The sequence below is a fragment of the Schistocerca serialis genome, chromosome 1, assembly GCF_023864345.2.
Source record: "Schistocerca serialis cubense isolate TAMUIC-IGC-003099 chromosome 1, iqSchSeri2.2, whole genome shotgun sequence".
In the NCBI taxonomy this organism is placed as follows: Eukaryota; Metazoa; Arthropoda; class Insecta; order Orthoptera; family Acrididae; genus Schistocerca; species Schistocerca serialis.
The window spans coordinates 567570254-567591056 of record NC_064638.1 but is presented as its reverse complement, the minus strand read 5'-3'; the positions used below and the strand labels follow the sequence as shown (position 1 = coordinate 567591056).

Sequence of the window (20803 nt, the reverse complement as noted above, 5' to 3'; positions counted from 1 at the left end):
CAGACCATCCTACACTGAAATATCTAGGGGAAAAAAACGCCATTGCTCTGTACGAAGGCATATTCTGTTCAAATCGCACTTCCCCAGACTGCTGACATTACACCCGCTGACACAATCGTGTGAGATACGGACAACATAGTCTGCAAATGTATTTTCTAAAACAATACAATATCGATTCTGTTTACATTCGACGTCAAGCAGCAATATTCTTCCCAGACACTGGTTGTACAAATCAAAGTCTAGGCACAATACGTGATTCAGATATTTACTCGTCAGTAGTTAATAATAGCAGTTCATTACACACATTGTGAATGCTGCCTTACTCGCAGTTTCTGAGCGGGTCCAGACAGAGAAAGCCCATAGCGCTCGCTATTCCCACGGAGGAGTTTCGCCACGTCGGGGAGCTTGGAGCCGCCCACAGCTGCCGCTATGTGGGGCACCACCACCATCTGCATTGTTTCCCTCGCTGGCAAAGGTGCCAGGGGGCCAACAAACGCTGAAGCTATTGAGCAACCGACTGCACAAAAGCTTCTACCGATGTAGTAATGTGCACTTTCTAACGAACAGTAGCAAGACTTTCTGTGCTACAAATGAAACGGACATCGCAGTGGAGAAAACTAAATTACGCTATGAATAGCACAGTTAATGCATGCAGCCATGTGAAATACTTTGCTCTGCTAAGTTACCGCAATCCTGTCAGTAATCAAAGGCATCTCTATTACGAAGTGGTGATCCAACATATTTTCAGACTATCTACAAGCTAAAAAAGTATAGCTTTCGATCAACGGATATGGTCTGCCAATCTTCCGCAAAGAAGGTGTTGTAACAATTTGAAAGAATGTCATTTCGGCGTGGCTGGATATTATGAAGGAAAGAAGATGAATGTTTAACGTCATGTCAACGACGAAATCATTACAGACGTCGCAGAAGCTCAGTTTCCAGATGTAAACTGACGTAAACATTTGGGAATTTGCCGCAAGCGATTAGGGAAAAACTAAATCTGTATATCCGTTATCCCGAATGCGAATCTGGTGCCACCCAGATCAATGAATACTGCGACGTGACAGAAACATACGACAAAAATACGGAAAATGGTAGCAGTGACGAGAGAGAGAGAGAGAGAGAGAGAGAGAGAGAGAGAGAGAGAGAGACTGTGCTAATGTTGTCGTGAATTGGGAGATATTATCAAAATGCCTATTATGATGTCATCTTCATTTATATTCTTAGGGATACTCAGTTACTTTGAGGATCGTAGGTCAAAAGATGAGCACAATAAAACACCTGAACATTGTTTTGCATTCATCTTATGTTGTAATGTCAGTTATGCACTGAACTTCGCTGAAAATTCTCTATTTTGCTGGGTTCATAGAAACTGCGGAAAAGTTAATTTACTTTTGATGTAATTCATTTAGTAATATGACAAATAGGAATAGCAGTAGACCATTTGTCACGATTCACTACGTAAGACTGCCTGCCATCACATTTAACTGAAAGATCGAGTGGAATCTGCTGTCACGTCTTGCCCAAATCAATTTCAGGAACTGGTGGTGTTCAACCTCCTGATCAGATTCCTTCATCCCTCCACTGATTAGAATGTACAGAAAGGCAGTGAGGCATCAAGAATGCATCGATTAAAGATTGTGAGAACCACATTTCAATTTGGTGCAGTGGAATGTCTCAACGCATATTATCTTGCAGAGTAGTTGTTCTGGAGTGGATAAATTTCCTCAGTCCACAATTTTCTGTTATTCATTTGTTGTTATGTCTTTCTTTTGTTACAGTTCTATGCAGCAACCGTGTGGGCTAAATGATCAAGACCTACAATGACACAGAAGCAGTCACCAGGCTTCTAAAAGACACAACAGAAACAGAAAGTATGCCACTCTTATGCGCTGCTTTGTCTGCTGCGTTTCAGTTCAAAACCAAACTCCCGTTGTTTGTGCCTCATATCTAGACTGACTGAACAAGAAAATCGCGTGTGTATACTTTTAGCTGATAGAACAAAATTTTTGTCTTTAGTGCGAATTTTAAAACCATTTGTTGGTGTAGAGCCAAAAGTGGCATGGTTTAATAGCAAATGTCATCTGCGTGTACAGAGTGAGCTCATAAATATAAAAGCTGCTGTGAAATGATCTGAAAAATAAGTGTGTGGAGAACTGAATATTCTGAAGAGGACCATATGATCGACACACCTAAAATGTTGTTCTTAAATTAACGACAAACGGGGAAGTCAGTACGTGGAGACAGAGATTGAAGAGAGGAATACAAAACGATATAGCACTTACATTAAAAAAAGCCAGTGTTTTACATCTGAATTTTTTTATGCATCTGCAAGTACCTTACGTTGTGGAAATATCCACGGCCAAATATGCACAATCATAATTACTGAGCTTGATAGCCCGATAAACAGGATGAATCATACAGCTCATATCTTCAGATTTAATATGATAGACAAGACAATGACAGAAAACGACGACTCTGATGAATGCGCGACGAATCAAGAGGCAAATAACCGAAAGCGTGAAGATACACAGTAAACATGAACTGCCTCGGTGAAGAAAATAATATGCAAAAGCGAGTGCTAGAATGCACGCGAAAAAAATAGTCCACATGAAAAATGTTGCAAGTCATCGCGAAAATTACTGAACATTAATGTTGCTTGGGAACGGAAGTCATAACCGTCCAATCCGGACAGCAACATGTACGCCGTTTCTCGACGGTTCAAAGCGTGCCATCGCTGTGGATTGAAGCAGATTTGCATGGCACGTTTTCAGTTCTGCGAAATCCGTTCTGAATAGCGGAACATTTCTTACGAGTTGTCACCTGGTCTATTTTCCACCCTTTCACTGGATGCATTTCTTCAGTTTAATATTTTAAAATCACAATCAAATTAATTACGATATTTCATGTTTTAAACTACAACTCATGAACGGGCAGTAGCATTCATGCGTAATGTAACTCAATGGGTCAAATTTCATTTCTGTATGACCTAAAGGAAAAGTTGTACATTCCTTACTCTATAATTATCGTACGAACTGGTGGTCTTTGGATAACGTCTAGCAGTGCTTTGCGTGCATGGAAAACGACAAACTGTAGACATCACCCCCCCCCCCAAGACGATGATTCACTGCCTAATAGGACGGCCGTATTATTATTCTTCATTTCGTTAACATCCTCCCATATTATTTCTTTAAGAACCACATACATTATAGGAGATAGCAGACTTATTCTTTCTTTGATTCGAATCAATGATAACAAACAGTCTTCAGGCTATCGATTTCATAATGACCATATTCAGCTTTCCGTAGTATTTTTCAAAGGAAATGAAGCCGTCATTTTGCTTGCTGGCCTCGTCGAATGGCATCCTTTCATTTTTAGAGAATAATTAATACCTGTCATTCAATTTACGTGATTATTTGACCAGTGTGCTACACTAGTACACGAATGCGGATACTTGGCTTTCGCGGAAGTGTGCCCTGTCTGTACCATTAGACGACGTCTCTCGGTGTGACTCAGACCTACAACTGCGAGCAACATTTTTCAGATCTTGTATTCACTCTTTCAAACGAAACGCACCACCATAAAAGTGGTTCTGTGACCTACGGCAGCTCTAGGGAGAACGAGAATAATGAAACAAAAAGGTTTTCTGGCTACCTGCGTAGTGCAAACCTTTTTACTTGACGCTACTTGGGCACCTTGTTTGTCAGTTTCGTTGCTTATTTACTCAAGCGGCTTCTCCTTTGGCATTATGAGGTTGAGTGAACCCCGTTTCAGACCGTACTACCTCAGAAAAATCTGAGGTGGTCACGGGAATCGAACACGGAAACTCAGAGTTAATAGCCAGCGACGCTAACCATTAAACCTCATAAGCGGCCGAGAATGAGGACAGGACTTATTAATTTCATGTGCCAGCCGAGTAACATTTAGTCTCGTCAAGTTCTAAGACATGGCCAAAACCGTGTCAATACCGACCCATCAACAGTGCCCCCCCCCCCCCCCCCCCCCCACACACACACACACAACTCTGCAATTTTTATATTAAATTTTCTTAAGTAAGTATAATGAAAATGAAGTACAGTGAAATAGATTATCCAACGAGGTTTGATGCAAGACTACATGGCTTAAGCATTAACAATGCCATTAGCTAATTCTGGAGACCTGAGTCATAAGTAAGAGAGGAGCTTCTTAGGTCAGCTCTTCAAAAAACCAAAGAGACAGAGTCAGGGGCAAATATGTAAGGACAGACCTGCAGGGGACCTTGCCCACGGAGGAAAGAAAGAGTGCTGTGAGACTGAAGTGCTTAGGTCATGTGAAGTGAATGACCCGACACGAACTCCACGTCAACTTCTGAAGATAGAGGTGCCAGGCCTTTGATGAGATGGGCAGACTAAGTAATAAAGATCTCAAGACGAGACGGGTAATGTGGGATGCAGTGGAGAGAGAAAAGCCATAACAGGACAGAAATCAATGGAGGCGCATATGTATATGTACTGAGGTGATGGGATAGCGATATGGCGGTAGTATTGCGTACACAAGATATAGAACGGCAACCATTGGCAGAGCTGTCAGGTGATTCATGTGAAATTGTTTCCGATGTGATTATGGCCGCACGACGGGAAGTAACAGAATTTGAACACGGAATGGTAGTTGTAGCTAGAAGCAGAAATCTTTGGGGAATTTAATATTTCAAGATTAACAGCGTCAAGAGTGTGCCGAGAACAGCTCTCATCACGGACAACGCAGTAGCCGACGGGCTTCACTTACCGACCGAGAGCACTGGCTTCTGCGTAGAGTTGTCAGGGCTGAGAGACATGGAACACTGCGTAAAATAACCGCAGAAATCAATATGGAAAGCACAATGAAAGCATATATTAGGACAGTGCGGAGAAATTTGGCGTTAATGGACTATGGGAGCAGACGACCGACGCGAGCCTTTGCTAGCAGCACGACACCGCCAGCAGCGCCTCTCCTGGGTTCGTGACCACGTCGGTTAGACCCTAAACGACTGGAAAACAGTGGCCTGATCAGATGAGTCCCGATTTCTGTTGGTAAGAGCTGATGGTAGGATTCGAGTGCGGCGCAGATCCCGCAAAGCCATGGAGCAAAGCTTTCAACAAGACACTACGCGAACTAGTGGTGGCTCCAGAGCGGTGTGGGCTCTGTTTACATGGACTGGACTGGGTCCTCTGTCCAAATGAAACGATCATTGACTGGAAATGGTTATGTTCGGCTAGTTGCAGAGACCATCTGCAGCCATTCATGAACTTCATGTTCCTAAAAAACGATTGAATTTTTATGGATGCCAATGTGCCATGTTAAGGGGCCAGAAGTGTTCGCGATTGGTTTGAAAAACATTCTTGGCAATTCGAGCGTAAGATTTGGCCACCTAGATCGACCGACATGAATCCCATCGAATATTTGTGAGACATAATCGAGAGGTCAGTTCGCGCACGAAATTCTGCACCAGCAAAATTTTCGCGATTATGGCAGCTACAGAGACACTATGTCTCAACATTTCTGCACGGGACTCCGACGACTTGAATTCATGCCACGTCGAGCTGCTGCATTCCGACGGCCAAAAGGAGGTCCGACACAATATTAGGAGGTATCCCGTCACTTTTATCACTTTAGTGTGCATATAAGTCAAGTGTTACGACGAAAGATGCTTTAGCAAAGCAACCGCTGGTCAACGGCACAACATACGTTTGTTTGTGCGAGGATTCAACATACAGGGTGATTTACGAAGATATGCAAATATTTTAATATATTATTCTACAAGTAGAACTAAAGAAGATATTTCACATAAAAATAGGCCCGAAAATGTTTAGTTACGGAGTTGCGGCTAAAAAAAGATATTGCCTAAAATTTGGCAACTTCGCTGATATGAAGCCATCGCAAAATCGTACGAGGTAAAAGTAAAGCGCGATTTCCATTACTTTGTGTTATTGATCTGGTGAATCTAATAAAACATGTCCCAGACGTGTGTATCTGCAGCAGTCTTCCAGAACATTCAGAGAAGCAAAGGCGTAATTCCAAAAAAATTTTAATTTATTAACTACATGGCTGCCGAGTTTGTCTTTTAAATTTCAGACATTGCACAAAGTTTTCAACGGAATTTCTAGAGAATTTAATTTTGAAAGAATGTTGGTAATAACGTTAACTAAAACTGTATGAATGTGTCGGATAATCTGCTTTTATTAATACCACAGCACACGTGAATTCATGTTAAACAGGAAGAAACAGAAGCTAAGTGTTAAGGAAGTTGTACACTGTATATATAATTTCACAAAACATTCACAATAAATGTTCAAAAATGTCTCCACTGAGATCAATGCATTTAGCTGCACGTGTATGAACAGATATTGTTGCTCGTTTCAGTTTCACAGGGTTGTTTTTAATTTCGAGTATCGCATTCATAATGCGAGCAAGTAATCTCTCACGTGCATTGACTTTGTCCTCGTAAACTATGTCTTTCATCCATCCCCATACACAAAAATCCATTGGTGCTAAATTCGGGCGATCTGGCGGCCTGGGTGGCCACAGACGTGTAGCACCACGACTAATACATTTCTGGGGAAAATGTTCATTTAAATGTGTAATAACGGCGGTGGTGAAATGTAGAGGCACACCGTCATGTTGAAAATACATTTGCAATGGCGTAGCAAGTGGAACATCTTCGTGCAAGCGGGGCATTTCTTCTTAAAGGATTTGTAAGGACGCCTCGCCAGTTAGCCGTCCAGGAAAAATGAATGGTCCAATAAAGTGTGTGTTGATTATAGCACTACATACATTTATGTTAAATCGCTGCTGGAAATTGCGTTGCACTGTTGCATGTGGTTTTGCTTCAGACCATACGTGCTCGTTATGTAAATTGTTTATACCATCTCCAGTAAACTGCGTCTGATCAGTAAAAAAAAAAAAAGTATTTGTGTAACCGCCAATTAGTATTTAACCAGGTGCATAACTCCAAGCGAAAGGCAGGATCTCCCGGATATAGATGATGAACTTTTTGTTTATGGTAAGGATACAGATTATTGTGCCCCATTTCTTATATTGTGAAATGCCTATCATTGAGAGATAGGTCGTGTAACTATACAGTAACGAAGTAGCGCCAAGAACTGAATCGTTGAAGACGGGCGAGCTGTGTGAAACAAGACTACTGCTGCCACATAGAGCGTGTTAGTGATGGACGTATTTTCGGTGGCAGTTGTTCGTTTATGAAGATACTTGGAAGAAACGGCACTGTAGAAATGACACTGTGATAACAATGAGCGCTTACTCTTGCGGGCTGAGGAAAAAGGCTCCTCCTCACAGGCATACGAATACCTGTCCCGGTTAATTCTTAAGCTGTCTAGTTTTCAGTCAGTCTTTGCGCCCCTCTGCTCCCGCCATCCCCTCGGTACGGCCCTCATAACGATGTAAGGGCGTTGTCTGGCGGTGCGGATGAGCAAAGCTCTTGGTACTGAAACGCCTGCAGTAGCTCTCTTAATGAAAGAAGGAAGGAAGGCAGCTGATTAATGAGCGGCCAAGGGCTCTGCCGGTCGACCACTCGCCGATAATGAAGCAGCGAGCGTGAACGCCTAGGGGGGGGGTCTTGTGAGGGAGACACCTGGACAACGCCCAGCGATCACCAGGATAGCGCACCAGGGCGTCACCCTTGTTCTGGTGTCCGCCTCGCAGAGTTCGTCGACTGAACTGTATATCCAGTTACAACCACTCCTCACACACAGCGGACTACTTGGAAAGGGTATTGCAGTTAAGTGCTGGCAGCTACTTTACCTTTTTCAGAGTTCAAAGTAAAAGAGTATAAGTGTGCTGATACAGGCAAAGCAACCAGAGATTTTGATGGGACACTTGCGGCGCGAAAATCACTTGTAATGCAGAGAATACATTGGACGCTATATTCATACGAGGGTGAGAAAAATGAAAACCTTAAATCTGTAATAACAAATCGAAATTTCGCACCGTTATCCTTTAAGTTGGTAAGCGTGCTACAAACTGCGTGCAGAATGGCCAGTAGGTGGCAGAATAATGCAGATGCACACATACCGTCGCAATATCAGTATAAAGATGGCCGTCCCACTTGCGACTTGCACAAGGGAAGAACAGCGTTCTGTTATTCTGTTTTTGCGTAGTGAAGGTGTGAAACCCATTGAAATTCATCGGCGAATGAAGGTTCAGTACGGTGATGCATGTTTGTCACAGCAGCAAGTCAACGAATGGAGTAGAAAGTTCGCAAATGGTGTGACTTCAGTGGAAGATGCTCCTCGTCCAGGTCAGGCACAATGAGTTGTGACTCCACAGAACATTGCAGCAGTTGAAGCCATAGTGAAGGAAAACCTGAAATGAGAGAACGACGTGTTGATGCTTACGAAGAACTGCTTCGGCGCTTTGAACGAGAAGGTGATGGCTTCCTTGCAAGAATCGTTACTGGGGACGAAACTTGGGTTCACTTCACCAACCGGAAACGAAGAGAGCGAGCAGGGAATGGCGCCATTCCTCATCACCAAAACCAAAGAAGTTTCGAACAGAACCATCAGCAGGGAAGGTTATGCTAACTCTCTTTTGGGACGAAAAAGGCGTCATTTTGGAGCATTACATGCCTAGAGGGACCACTGTCACCAGTGTATCATACACAGATCTCCTAAAAAAATCATCTGCGGCTTGCAATCAAATCAAAGCGACGTGGACTGCTGACAGCAGGTGTCCTTTTGCAACATGGCAATGCAAGGCTCCACACTGCCCGTACAACAGTTGCAACAATCACAGACCTGCATTTTGAGTGTCTTCCTCATCCACCATACTCACCAGACCTTGCCCCAAGTGATTTCCATATGTTTGGACCACTCAAAGACGCAATGGGAGGAAAGAAGTTCCGTTCTAATGAAGAGGTACGCCACGCGGTGCATGAATGGTTGCGTGGACTACCAAAAGAATTTTTTTCCAAAGGAACTTATGCACTTTGTAAGCGCTGGAGGACTTGCATTGAGCGTGGGGGAGATTATGTTGAAAAGTAATACAGCTTTGTACCACTTCTGCACAATAAATAATATTTAAAAAATATTTAAGGTTTTCATTTGACTCACCCTCGTACAAAACGTGCACCTAAGGCAAGCTGAGAAGAATAAAGGTACAGGCCTGCTTGGGAACGAGCAACAATCGACGAAAGCTAGGCAGTTTGATAAATGAGTGGGCTCGTAAGAATTTTAATGAAACTGGTATTAGTAATGTAACTACGAATACGATTTAAATGAAACCTTCTGCCGGGCAATAAGATTCGCCACAAAACTGTTGATACTCCACTTAACGATGTCGAGCAGACGGTCCATCTCGGATTTTACTTCAGTGATACCTATATTCGTGCCACGGTGTTGACACTCCAAATCAACCGAACCAAGCTCAAGCGACATGATTGGTACGACGAATGCCCTATAGGAAGAAAAGGAAAAACCACCACGTATCCAAAGAGATCTAGTGTCAGACGGCGAAACACGGCCAAGACCAGCTGTCGTGATGGCTCTGGGATTGTTGGACGCAAGTCGCTACAGTGACGCGATTATCGTAAATGAGCAAACTAGCCAAAACTGTCAAGCTGCTGCCACTGGATAACACACTCGTATAATCAAAACAGAGAGGAAATTCCAGTCAGTTCTCCTTCTCCCCTGGAATGCTTTACAGAAGGAAAACACGCTTCTCTCAAAAGAAACTGCACGCATTCAGGAATAACAGGCCGTTTTATACATAGACGACGTATTGCAAACAACAGATTCTACAAAAATTATGCGACACAACTTATACTCTTTCTAGCGGTAGTTTATCAAAGAACGCTGGAGCAACGACTGTTGTCCAGCGACTGGAACAAAGCACAGGTCATTCCTGTTTTCAAGAAGGGTTGTAGGACAGCTGTAAATAATTACAGGGCCGCGCGGGATTAGCCGAGCGGCCTAGGCGCTGCAGTCCTGGACTTGCGGCTGGTCCCGGCGGAAGTTCGAGTTCTCCCTCCGGCATGGGTGTGTGTGTTTGTCCTTAGGATAATTTAGGTTAAGTAGTGTGTAAGCTTAGGGACTGATGACCTTAGCAGTTAAGTCCCATAAGATTTCACACACATTTTAACATTTTATGAATATTACAGGACTATATCACTGACGTCAATGTGTTGCAGAATTGTGGAACATGTTTTATGCTCAAGGATTATGATGGTTCTTGCAGAATAAAAACTTCATCTATAAAAATGGATATACGATTCCCCAAACAGAGAATCTCAGCTCACTCTGATCCTCCATGAGATCCACAGTGTACACAACGGCGTTCAGGTCGACGCCGTGTTGCTTGACTTCAAGAAGGCATTTGATATCGTCCCGCACTGCTGTTCAATGAAAATAAATAAATACGAACTTACACTGAGTACGGGACCGGGTTTGGGACTGGATTCAGCAGTTCTTTGCAGATGTAACTCAACATGTAGCTCTTAGCGGAACAAAATCTACACATGTAAAGGTTATTTCCGTAAAGGTTATTTCCGGAGTGCCCCAAGAAAGTGTGATACGACTGTTACCGCTCACAATGTATAAAAATGATCTAGGTTATTAGTTGAAAGCGAGGAAGCTTTTTTAAGTTTGTTCGCAAATGATGCAGATAAATGTAACATATTGCGCATACTCACGCAAAGAAATCCATTACTGTACAACTACACTAGTGACGGCAAATCGCTGGAAGCAGTATACAAAGTAAAATATCTAGGAGTAGCTATCCAGAGCGACCTTGAGTGAAATGACGACATAGATCAAATAGGAAAAGCAGACGCCAGAATGAGACTCGTAGGAAGAATCTTAAGGAAATGTAACTCATTCACGAAAGAAGTGACTTACAATGTGCTTGTCCGACCGATTCTCAAGTATTGTTCGTCGATCTGGGACACTTACCAGGCAGGACTGATAAAAGAGAGAAGATCCAACGAAGAGCGGCGCAAGAGCGTTACAGATATTCTTAAAAAACTCCAGTGGCAGAAGCTAAAAGAGAGGCGTTATGCATCAGGGCGACGTTAAGTATTAAAATTTCAAGACAGTACTTTCTAGGAACAGTTGGACAACATATTACCTCCTTCCACATACGAATTGCGAAGTGACCCTGATGAACTAAAAATAAAAAAATCGAGACTGTGCAATAGCTGTGCTGTCACCATCGTGTATCTCGCGTAACGATCTTGACAATAAGATACGCTATTGCATACAGAGAAACCATTGCTACAAAATTGTAGCGAAATGCGGGAAGAGCTTTAGCAGATCGATGCTCGGTGGAGAGATTGTCAGCTCACCCCGCAACATAACAAAAATGTAACTTGTCGCACATAAATATGCGGAAAGACTCATTATGTAGGTGACTGTTGAAGAATGACTGCAAGCATCCATTAAATATGTATCAGAGAAAATGCATACGCGGCCATTTGTTGTGGAACGACAACTTAAAACAAACCGCAAGATTTACTGGGTGGATCCTCAGGAGGCGTAGTCCACCCACGAATGAAATAGCTTTCAAAACTGCTGTTCGACCGATACTTTTATAATGCTCGTTAGTATGGGATCTGCAACAGAAAAGATTCACAGAAGAAATACACTCCTGGAAATTATGGGATCTGCAACAGAAAAGATTCACAGAAGAAATACACTCCTGGAAATGGAAAAAAGAACACATTGACACCGGTGTGTCAGACCCACCATACTTGCTCCGGACACTGCGAGAGGGCTGTACAAGCAATGATCACACGCACGGCACAGCGGACACACCAGGAACCGCGGTGTTGGCCGTCGAATGGCGCTAGCTGCGCAGCATTTGTGCACCGCCGCCGTCAGTGTCAGCCAGTTTGCCGTGGCATACGGAGCTCCATCGCAGTCTTTAACACTGGTAGCATGCCGTGACAGCGTGGACGTGAACCGTATGTGCAGTTGACGGACTTTGAGCGAGGGCGTATAGTGGGCACGCGGGAGGCCGGGTGGACGTACCGCCGAATTGCTCAACACGTGGGGCGTGAGGTCTCCACAGTACATCGATGTTGTCGCCAGTGGTCGGCGGAAGGTGCACGTGCCCGTCGACCTGGGACCGGACCGCAGCGACGCACGGATGCACGCCAAGACCGTAGGATCCTACGCAGTGCCGTAGGGGACCGCACCGCCACTTCCCAGCAAATTAGGGACACTGTTGCTCCTGGGGTATCGGCGAGGACCATTCGCAACCATCTCCATGAAGCTGGGCTACGGTCCCGCACACCGTTAGGCCGTCTTCCGCTCACGCCCCAACGTCGTGCAGCCCGCCTCCAGTGGTGTCGCGACAGGCGTGAATGGAGGGACGAATGGAGACGTGTCGTCTTCAGCGATGAGAGTCGCTTCTGCCTTGGTGCCAATGATGGTCGTATGCGTGTTTGGCGCCGTGCAGGTGAGCGCCACAATCAGGACTGCATACGACCGAGACACACAGGGCCAACACCCGGCATCATGGTGTGGGGAGCGATCTCCTACACTGGCCGTACACCACTGGTGATCGTCGAGGGGACACTGAATAGTGCACGGTACATCCAAACCGTCATCGAACCCATCGTTCTACCATTCCTAGACCGGCAAGGGAACTTGCTGTTCCAACAGGACAATGCACGTCCGCATGTATCCCGTGCCACCCAACGTGCTCTAGAATGTGTAAGTCAACTACCCTGGCCAGCAAGATCTCCGGATCTGTCCCCCATTGAGCATGTTTGGGACTGGATGAAGCGTCGTCTCACGCGGTCTGCACGTCCAGCACGAACGCTGGTCCAACTGAGGCGCCAGGTGGAAATGGCATGGCAAGCCGTTCCACAGAACTACATCCAGCATCTCTACGATCGTCTCCATGGGAGAATAGCAGCCTGCATTGCTGCGAAAGGTGGATATACACTGTACTAGTGCCGACATTGTGCATGCTCTGTTGCCTGTGTCTATGTGCCTGTGGTTCTGTCAGTGTGATCATGTGATGCATCTGACCCCAGGAATGTGTCAATAAAGTTTCCCCTTCCTGGGACAATGAATTCACGGTGTTCTTATTTCAATTTCCAGGAGTGTAGAAAAGATGCAAAGAGAAGAGCACCGATTCTGATCAAAAGGTCGTTTGGTAAGGGCGAAAGCGCCAACGGAGATGATACATTGCTTCCCACTACGTCTAGTTCGCGGAAAGGCATTGAGGCAAAATTAGATTGGTTAGGACTCACAAGGAGGCTTACCAACAATCTTTCTTCGCGTTTCCAAACCCATTTAAGAATATATATATAAAAAAAAAATAAAGAAAGAGAGAGAGAGAGAGAGAGAGAGAGAGAGAGAGAGAGAGAGGGATGACGACAATTTTATACAAGTACCCTCTGCTACATACCATAAGGTCGCTTAGCGAAATGCCTTAAAAGGGTATGGATGCAGACGTGCGAGAGATTAAGGCACATACAGAGGCATACAGTTATTTTCCTTAGTCAAAACTAGAATGGAATAGGAAAGAAAACGGATGATCATGATACGATGCATCATCCGCCGTCTGATAACGAGGAGCGGGATGTGCAGGCAGAGTACATACCCCCAGCTGGCTGCGAGTCGAGGTAACATTTTATGGCCTGGCATCCCTGGCAGTGGCGGTAGGCGTGGAAGACGAAGCCTGGTTTCTGGCCGGAATCGCTGTGCTCCATATCCGCGCATCGCCTCCCGGCCAGTGGGGCGTCGCGCACGTCTGAATCACTCACCACCTTATGACCGGCGGAAATGACAGGTCTCCGCTCAGGTCCGGCTTGTTGCTGTTCGATATCACGTACCTGTATCGCGGATGGCGTGATAGTTCCACGCCGTCACTGATAACCGCACTTAAGACGCCGCGTGCGGTGTTGTCCTCTCGCGCGTCCGCAACAGATTGCAGCGTCCAACACACGACATTTTCGCGATCACCGATACGAACACAGCCCAACTGCAGTTCGCGAAAGCGGGATAGATCTCCTTGTGTTCACTTGTGGGAGGGCAGGAGGCGGACTGGTGTTATCTCGAGACTGCTGTGACGTTCCGCAAAGAAGCGTTGTGCCGCGTACCAAATTTCCCGTTGGCGTGTTATCACCACGTATTGCAGTCGTTGAGGCTCGGAGTTATTGCCACGACGGCGCATTTTATGGGACGTGAACACAGTGGGACATGCACTATATGCAATTCACTGCTGTGTAACGACACAACGCAACTAAAAACTGGCACAACCACATAACATACACCACTTGTTTCTCGAGTGACACATCTGGTGTTATTTACATGGCAGACATTTACTCTGCTTTTATTAACCAATGCCAACGAACGACCACTACTGTCGTGTACGTTTACATTCCACATCCGTTCAAGCAATCGTTACGAAACTGGAGGCAGCGTCTTGCGCATTCCGTTCTCGTAAAATGCTACGATGTACACAGTTAAGTACTGGCAATTTTTTTTTTATCTGAGCAGACGCGAGCAAAAGCGGTTTATCACTAACGCGCGTGAAATGATAACACGGTGCTTTGAACTTCGCACACGCAAAACGAGACACTGAACAGCAGTTATCTGGAGCAAGGAATAGCACTGTGCTGCGGAAATGGAACACAACTTTGCTTCTCGGGGTCTTCAAAGTAGGCGCGGTCGTCACACTCTGACAGATCGACGAATCGAGGTCAGTATTGAACAGGGCGAGTCACGTGACCGTCCAGTCAACCCCCGCACGGGTCGGTGGTAGCGGCGCCCGCCGCCGATTACCGCAGTCGGCGAATGTCAGTGCGCAGAGACTGGCGTCTTGGCGGCAGCAGCACTGGCTCGAAACGAGGTGGTGATGGTGGTGTGAGCTGCAGACGAATGCGATACGGGCGTGTTACTCGCGCTGCGGCCAGCGTGCGACTGGCGCGCCTGCCTGGCGAGCAGCCAGTGCGGTCAGAGGGCGCCCCTCCCCCCGGCGCCACGTGCTCGCCACTGTCGCCCTAACGTCCCGTTTCCGGGCATGCCTTCCTCGCACGTGCTTCTCTTCCCGACAGTCGTCCCCCCTCCCCCTTTCATTCTATAAGCATTTCCCCGAAAGTTATTGAAATTTTAACGTTGTGCGCTAATGGTTACGAGAGCAGTTGCTTGCTAACTCAAATCGCGCTCAATCGAAATAATTGCCAAGTCCTCTGAGAAAATGCTGTGGGTTTTGATGCATTCCATACAATGAAGCGATCATCGTGACAGACCGCCTTGCTAATAGTGCCTACGACACAAGAAGTACGGGTGTTCGACTTTCGTAGAAAAGGAACGGGTCACTGAACCCGAGGAATGTGAACTATAGGGTGTTTCAAAGTCTTTACATCAAACGTCTCGGCATGATAGATCCCGTTATTAGGTTTGAAATGTTCACTGTTCCATCTTGGGGATGTTCGCCGTCCTTTAGTATTTGCTTTTCCTGGGACGACGAGATTTAGTCGAACTAGCATGGTCTGATAAGCATGTGTACTGCATACGACTTAACCAAGTAAATTGAAAGAGCGATTTTCAGCGAGAAAAGGTTGAGAATGAGTGACTCCAAGCGTAGAAAGATATTATTTTATGAACGAATCAGTAACTTCAATTTTGCTGGGCCTACCGTCTTTCATATCAGGCAGACGACTGGATTATAGGCGCCGACACAACAGCATACACACGCAGCAGGGTGCCTTCACTCCGCTGCCTCTCAGAGGCATCATAACTACAGAAATGAACGCTTTGTCTCTTAACAAAAGTCGTTCCCCGTGACGTGACATATCTCCAGACGTTTGACTCAAAGACTTTTAAAAACTCTAAACACGATTTGGCGAAAGCTTTCGGGATTCCGTCAACCATGCCATCGACAATCATGATGTAGAAAGATAAGATTTCTGGTAACTATCATAAGGAAGGAGGTAGCAGATACGGCAAGAAGAATATCGATGAAATGGCTTAGTCAATGTAAAGGTCAAAACATACCTGTCGGATTTGATATACTTAAAAAAAAAAAGCTTAAGTCATTCGCTGCCAGTCTTGGCATCAAAAGGTTCACTTTAAAAAAGAAAAAAAAAACACACATACACGACTTCGATTTTAAGAAGATTATATAGAGAAAATGCGATCATTCATGACATAGTTTGTTCTGCGTGGGAAAAACGAATGAAACTGAAAAATTTTAATATATTAAAATGCGCCTGCCTTCAGTTCGAAGTGTCAAAAAAATAAAAATAATAAATCTACTATAAATTAACTTATTTTGAGTTTTGTTATTTCATGCTTCCCTTTATAAATAAACATTTATGTTACTTAAACCTACAAAAAAATGGTTCAAATAGCTCTGAGCACTATGGGACTTAACTTCTGAGGTCACCAGTCCCCTAGAACTTAGAACTACTTAAACCTAACTAACCTAGGAACAACACACACATCCATGCCCGAGGCAGGATTCGAACCTGAGACCGTAGCGGTCGCGCGGTTCCCGACTGTAGCGCCTAGAACCGCTCGGCCACTCCGGCCGGCCTTAAACCTACAGTAGCATCTTTTTTTGGGACCCTTGAACTTCGAATTATGGCCCCTTGAACTTCGAATTATCACGAGTAAATTGCACACAGAAATTTCGGACGGTGTTTCCCTATGTATTCTTGTTGAATCACTGCGGCAAGCGCTTGCGAACTGAGTGGTTTGGTTACCTATCTGTGAGCATATTTCCATGGTCGTAATTCCAAAGCATGCCGTTTTGGTACGAGCAGCGTCTCCGTATAAAACTGTTTTTAACGTGTCAAATTCACAGCAGAAACGCAAGCCATTGTTGACGCAAGTTTTTAGAGCTAACGCTTTAGGTCAGATACAGACTTACTAACGGGTTGTTACCCAAAGAGGCAATCATCGATCAATGATGACCGTTCCGGTCGTCAACTGGCATCACTCCAGAAAACGTTCAGAAAGTAAGGTAGCTGATGCTCCAATTTAGTAAATAGGCCACAAACACTTTAGGAATAAGTTATGTATGGTACGTAAGAATTTATTATGTTGGAAGAATTTAATATGAGGAGGATTGTTGCGAAGTTTGTGCGACGATTGCTTTTGGGGGATCGGAAGCACCATCCCGTGAAAGTCTGCAGGTAACAAATTAGTGCTTCACAACGACTAAAACCTTCTTTGAAGGTTGTCACTGGGGCCGAAGGTTGGGCTTTTAGCTGTGATCCCACAACTATGCACATCGTCGTTATGGAAGAGTCCTTCACCTCATCCATAAAAACCTCAACGATTCAAGATCATAAAAGTAATCGTTAAATTTTTTTCTCTCTATTGATCCTCCTAGTCAGATGGTCAGTAAGACGATTTAACGCGACGTTTTTAGGTGTTTTGAAGACATCAGGAGAAAACAACAGAAATGGCATACGAACGACTGGGTACTCTACAATGACAATGCACGACCGCAAACGGTCTATATTATCCAGGAATTTTTTAGTAAGCACAAAATGACAGTTCTTTAGTTTCGTGTGAGTTTTTCCTCTACTATCAACATAAAAAAACCAGGTTCCAGGCGCGAAGATTTCGTCCAGTCGTGAAGATTCAAGCGGAATATGACAAACGTAAACTAACAACATTCAGTTCAAAATTGGTAGAAACGTTTGAAGATGATGGCGCGGAGCAACTTCAACAACTGTACTCCGGAAACTTTTGGATATTATCTGTCGTGTTTAGTGCCAAAAGAGATAAGCTGTTCCTCCAGTTACGTCAATACAGTTATTTTCTACTGCGTTGCCAGTCATCACACAGCTTCGAAGTTCGGCTGGAGTAATGTTGAGAAAATTTTTTTTTCATCAAGCTAACTGGGACAGATAGTGTGTGTGTGTGTGTGTGTGTGTGTGTGTGTGTGTGTGTGTGTGTGTGTGCGTGCAATAAATTACTATAATATAGCTGGATTTTATGAGAAAGGTCACAAAGTGAATGATAGAGGAAATCTTGTAAGTTCTGCGGTAATTTGAAAAGAAAGCTCAAACGTGACAGTACTTGCTTACCTTGGATTAACAATTATTACGTTTCTTAACGGGAAGAAGCTCTTGTCGCTAAACCATTATTTATCCTTGGGGGGAGGGGTGTCGTGCACAAACCACACAAACAACTCCGTATTTGCCTTCAAGACTAATATTCAAAACGTAGTTGGTATTACTAGGCCAACAGTGTTTAATCTGGCTCCAGGTCTGCCTCAGACCCTAACCCGGTGAGCGTTAACCTCTACGCCCAACAAACTACATTATCTTCCGGTAAATAATGATTTATCTGGAATAAAATAAAATTCTATAAATGCTTTGCGAGCGTGCGAAGATAATAGCCGTTGACTCACCCCCTCCGCCAATAAAAACCACTCTCTGTTAAAGACACACGTGGAGATGGAGGGGGAGGGAGAGAGGATGGGCGTAAGGAGGCACGGCGGGGATGGAAATCGGCCGTTTCCTGTTTAATTCAGTATCATTTTCGACAAGCGATCACCTATTTTCATGAATACACATAACTACACCAATATTCCATTTACCAACACCAAGACATTTTTGTGATTAAACCCATTATCAATAGTTAGAAGTGAGAATGTGCAGAACTGACTATGTTTTATGTACACAGCACACTATTCTGCATATTTTCACGTCCGACAGTTGATGCGTTTATCTTGAAATATCTCGAGGTGCTGATAAAGATAATTATGGTACAGTTGTATGGTATTTGTAAAAAGGAGCTCCGAAAATGTCTGATTTCAGTGTCGGTTCGACAAAATAATGGTAAACGTTCTTGATGGGGAAGGTGTGCTGGTGCTGGCCCAGATGGGGTATTGATATTTTGTAGCTGGTGAGTGGTGCTTCCTGGAAATAAAGAGTGAAACCGTGCAGCGGCTGGTTTCTCTTCGTGCCGAGCGAGGAAAGTCCACAGTCATGATGGGGCCTTCTTCCCCAGGACGCGACAGGCCGGGCGGGCTGCGGAGAGCCAAGCTTTCTTTCCGGTGGCCGCTGCTAAAGGGATCTGCCGGCTGTAACCGGCCTTCCGCCGGCGATCCTATTAACGGTTGAGCATCGCAAATATTACTGTTTTACAATTGGGCCACACATGAGAGCTAGAAGGCACAAACAAAGCAGTACGAACCGAAGAGTGTTCCGCGCAGGCAGTAATATGCCCACGTAAGAATTTTGTCTATGCCAAACATGATCTTCCATTGCCTGGCCGGGTCTGGGTTGGGGTATGGGGCTAGTATCAGAAAACAAAACTGTGCACTTGGTACATATGACTGTCCATTAGTAACCTCTTGCTACGGATGACATGCTTTAACCAGGCATTCCAAGTTCTGTGAAAGAGAGTTGTTGAAAAAATGTCTTCAGGGCAAAACTCAAAATCTCGAACAAATTAAATTCATATCTCTTTACTTACGTGCCTGAAATTCTTTGATGAGGTGTGGGCGACTAGACTTTTGTGTCTATGGTTTAATTTAGATTTAATGAAATAATTTCAACGACAGCTGAAATTTTGACTAAACCTAAGACGTTGTTACAAGAGTTAAAATGATTGTTCTAAAGATGGGTACAAGAGCTGTGTGCAGTTAAAGCAGGCAAATAAAATCAAGGAAAGTTAAGGCTAGTTTACACGACGACAATGGGTTGCGCCATTCGTTGGGTTGAATGAGCTGCACGCAAATGGTTTCATGTCTGACTGCAGAGACGGCGCCGCCAGTACACACTTCAGTTTCGTCGTTTTGAGGGTCTCTTGAGTCGTTCTCTGAAATGAAAGTTTTGGCAACTGCACGTCGCACGAGTTATGATGGAGTTAAATCTAGTTGAGTGGAATCGCTGCATAAGAAAAAAATAAGAAACGTGTTTCGATTCGTGACTGGATGAAGAACCGACGTCAGCTCGGTTACTCAGCATCCTTGCTGAAATAATTTATAATCTAAGACCCACGAAGTTCTTTCAGTTATCGTAGAACGTCACCAGAACTGTTCACGTTTCTTCTAAGCAGTGTTATTTATGCGATAAGGAGTAAAGATACTGTAATGCACGAAGCACTGCTCCCAGAATTGAAATTACGTATCACATTGCGTGCAAAAATTGTTCAAATGGCTCTGAGCACTATGGGACTTAACATCTTAGGTCACCAGTCCCCTAGAACTTAGAACTGCTTAAACCTAACTAACCGAAGGACAGCACACACATCCATGCCCGAGTCAGGATTCGAACCTGCGACCGTAGCGGTCCCAGACTGAAGCGCCAAGAACCGCTCGGCCACACCGGCCAGCTACTCGTAAAAGCCGTGACAGACTGCATCAGCAGAATGCTAAGACGACACAGTGTGTAGACCAACAAGACAGGTGCGCGAATATGTGAACACCGCAAAGGACCTACGATTGCCGCTCCTCACAGGAGGAGGATATAAAATCCGTTGCACATGCTGACAGGGGATTATGGGCAGTACAAAAAGAAGCATTAACATCGGGATTAAAGTCAGGTTCTTACTCAAAACGGTAGAAAATTCGACTGTTTTATTGCATTTTCTGAAAGGTATGTGTGTATAGTATCTTCGGACGAAAAGGTTTTTTAATCCGTGCGTTACAAAAGTTTCTACAGCCCATTGTTCGAAGCACTGCCACGGCCGCCGTGGGACGTTCTCAGCCGAAGACGCACGGCTCAGGTAGAAAACTTGTGCCGTGATGCACGTTCGCAAAATGATTTATAATATGCGTGCAACCATATTCCAAGAAAAAGCTGACGAACAATTTGTGCAACAACGTGTGCAGGCTGCCGAATGCACAATAT

At 44.7% G+C, this 20803-nt stretch overlaps 1 protein-coding gene across 4 annotated transcripts in view; it reads right to left on the bottom strand.

Annotated features, from left to right (window-relative positions):
• LOC126476053 (trafficking kinesin-binding protein milt) overlaps positions 1-20803 on the bottom strand; it is a 232037-nt gene that overhangs the window by 139933 nt on the left and 71301 nt on the right. Inside the window, exon 1 of one of the 4 annotated variants that reach the window (XM_050103516.1) lies at positions 13585-14886. The exons of the other annotated variants lie outside the window; for them this stretch is intronic. Within the exon in view, the coding sequence (XP_049959473.1) occupies positions 13585-13693 (109 nt within the window). The 5' untranslated portion in view covers positions 13694-14886. Of the gene's footprint in view, positions 1-13584; positions 14887-20803 lie in introns of those variants that run through there. 4 annotated transcript variants of the gene reach the window in all.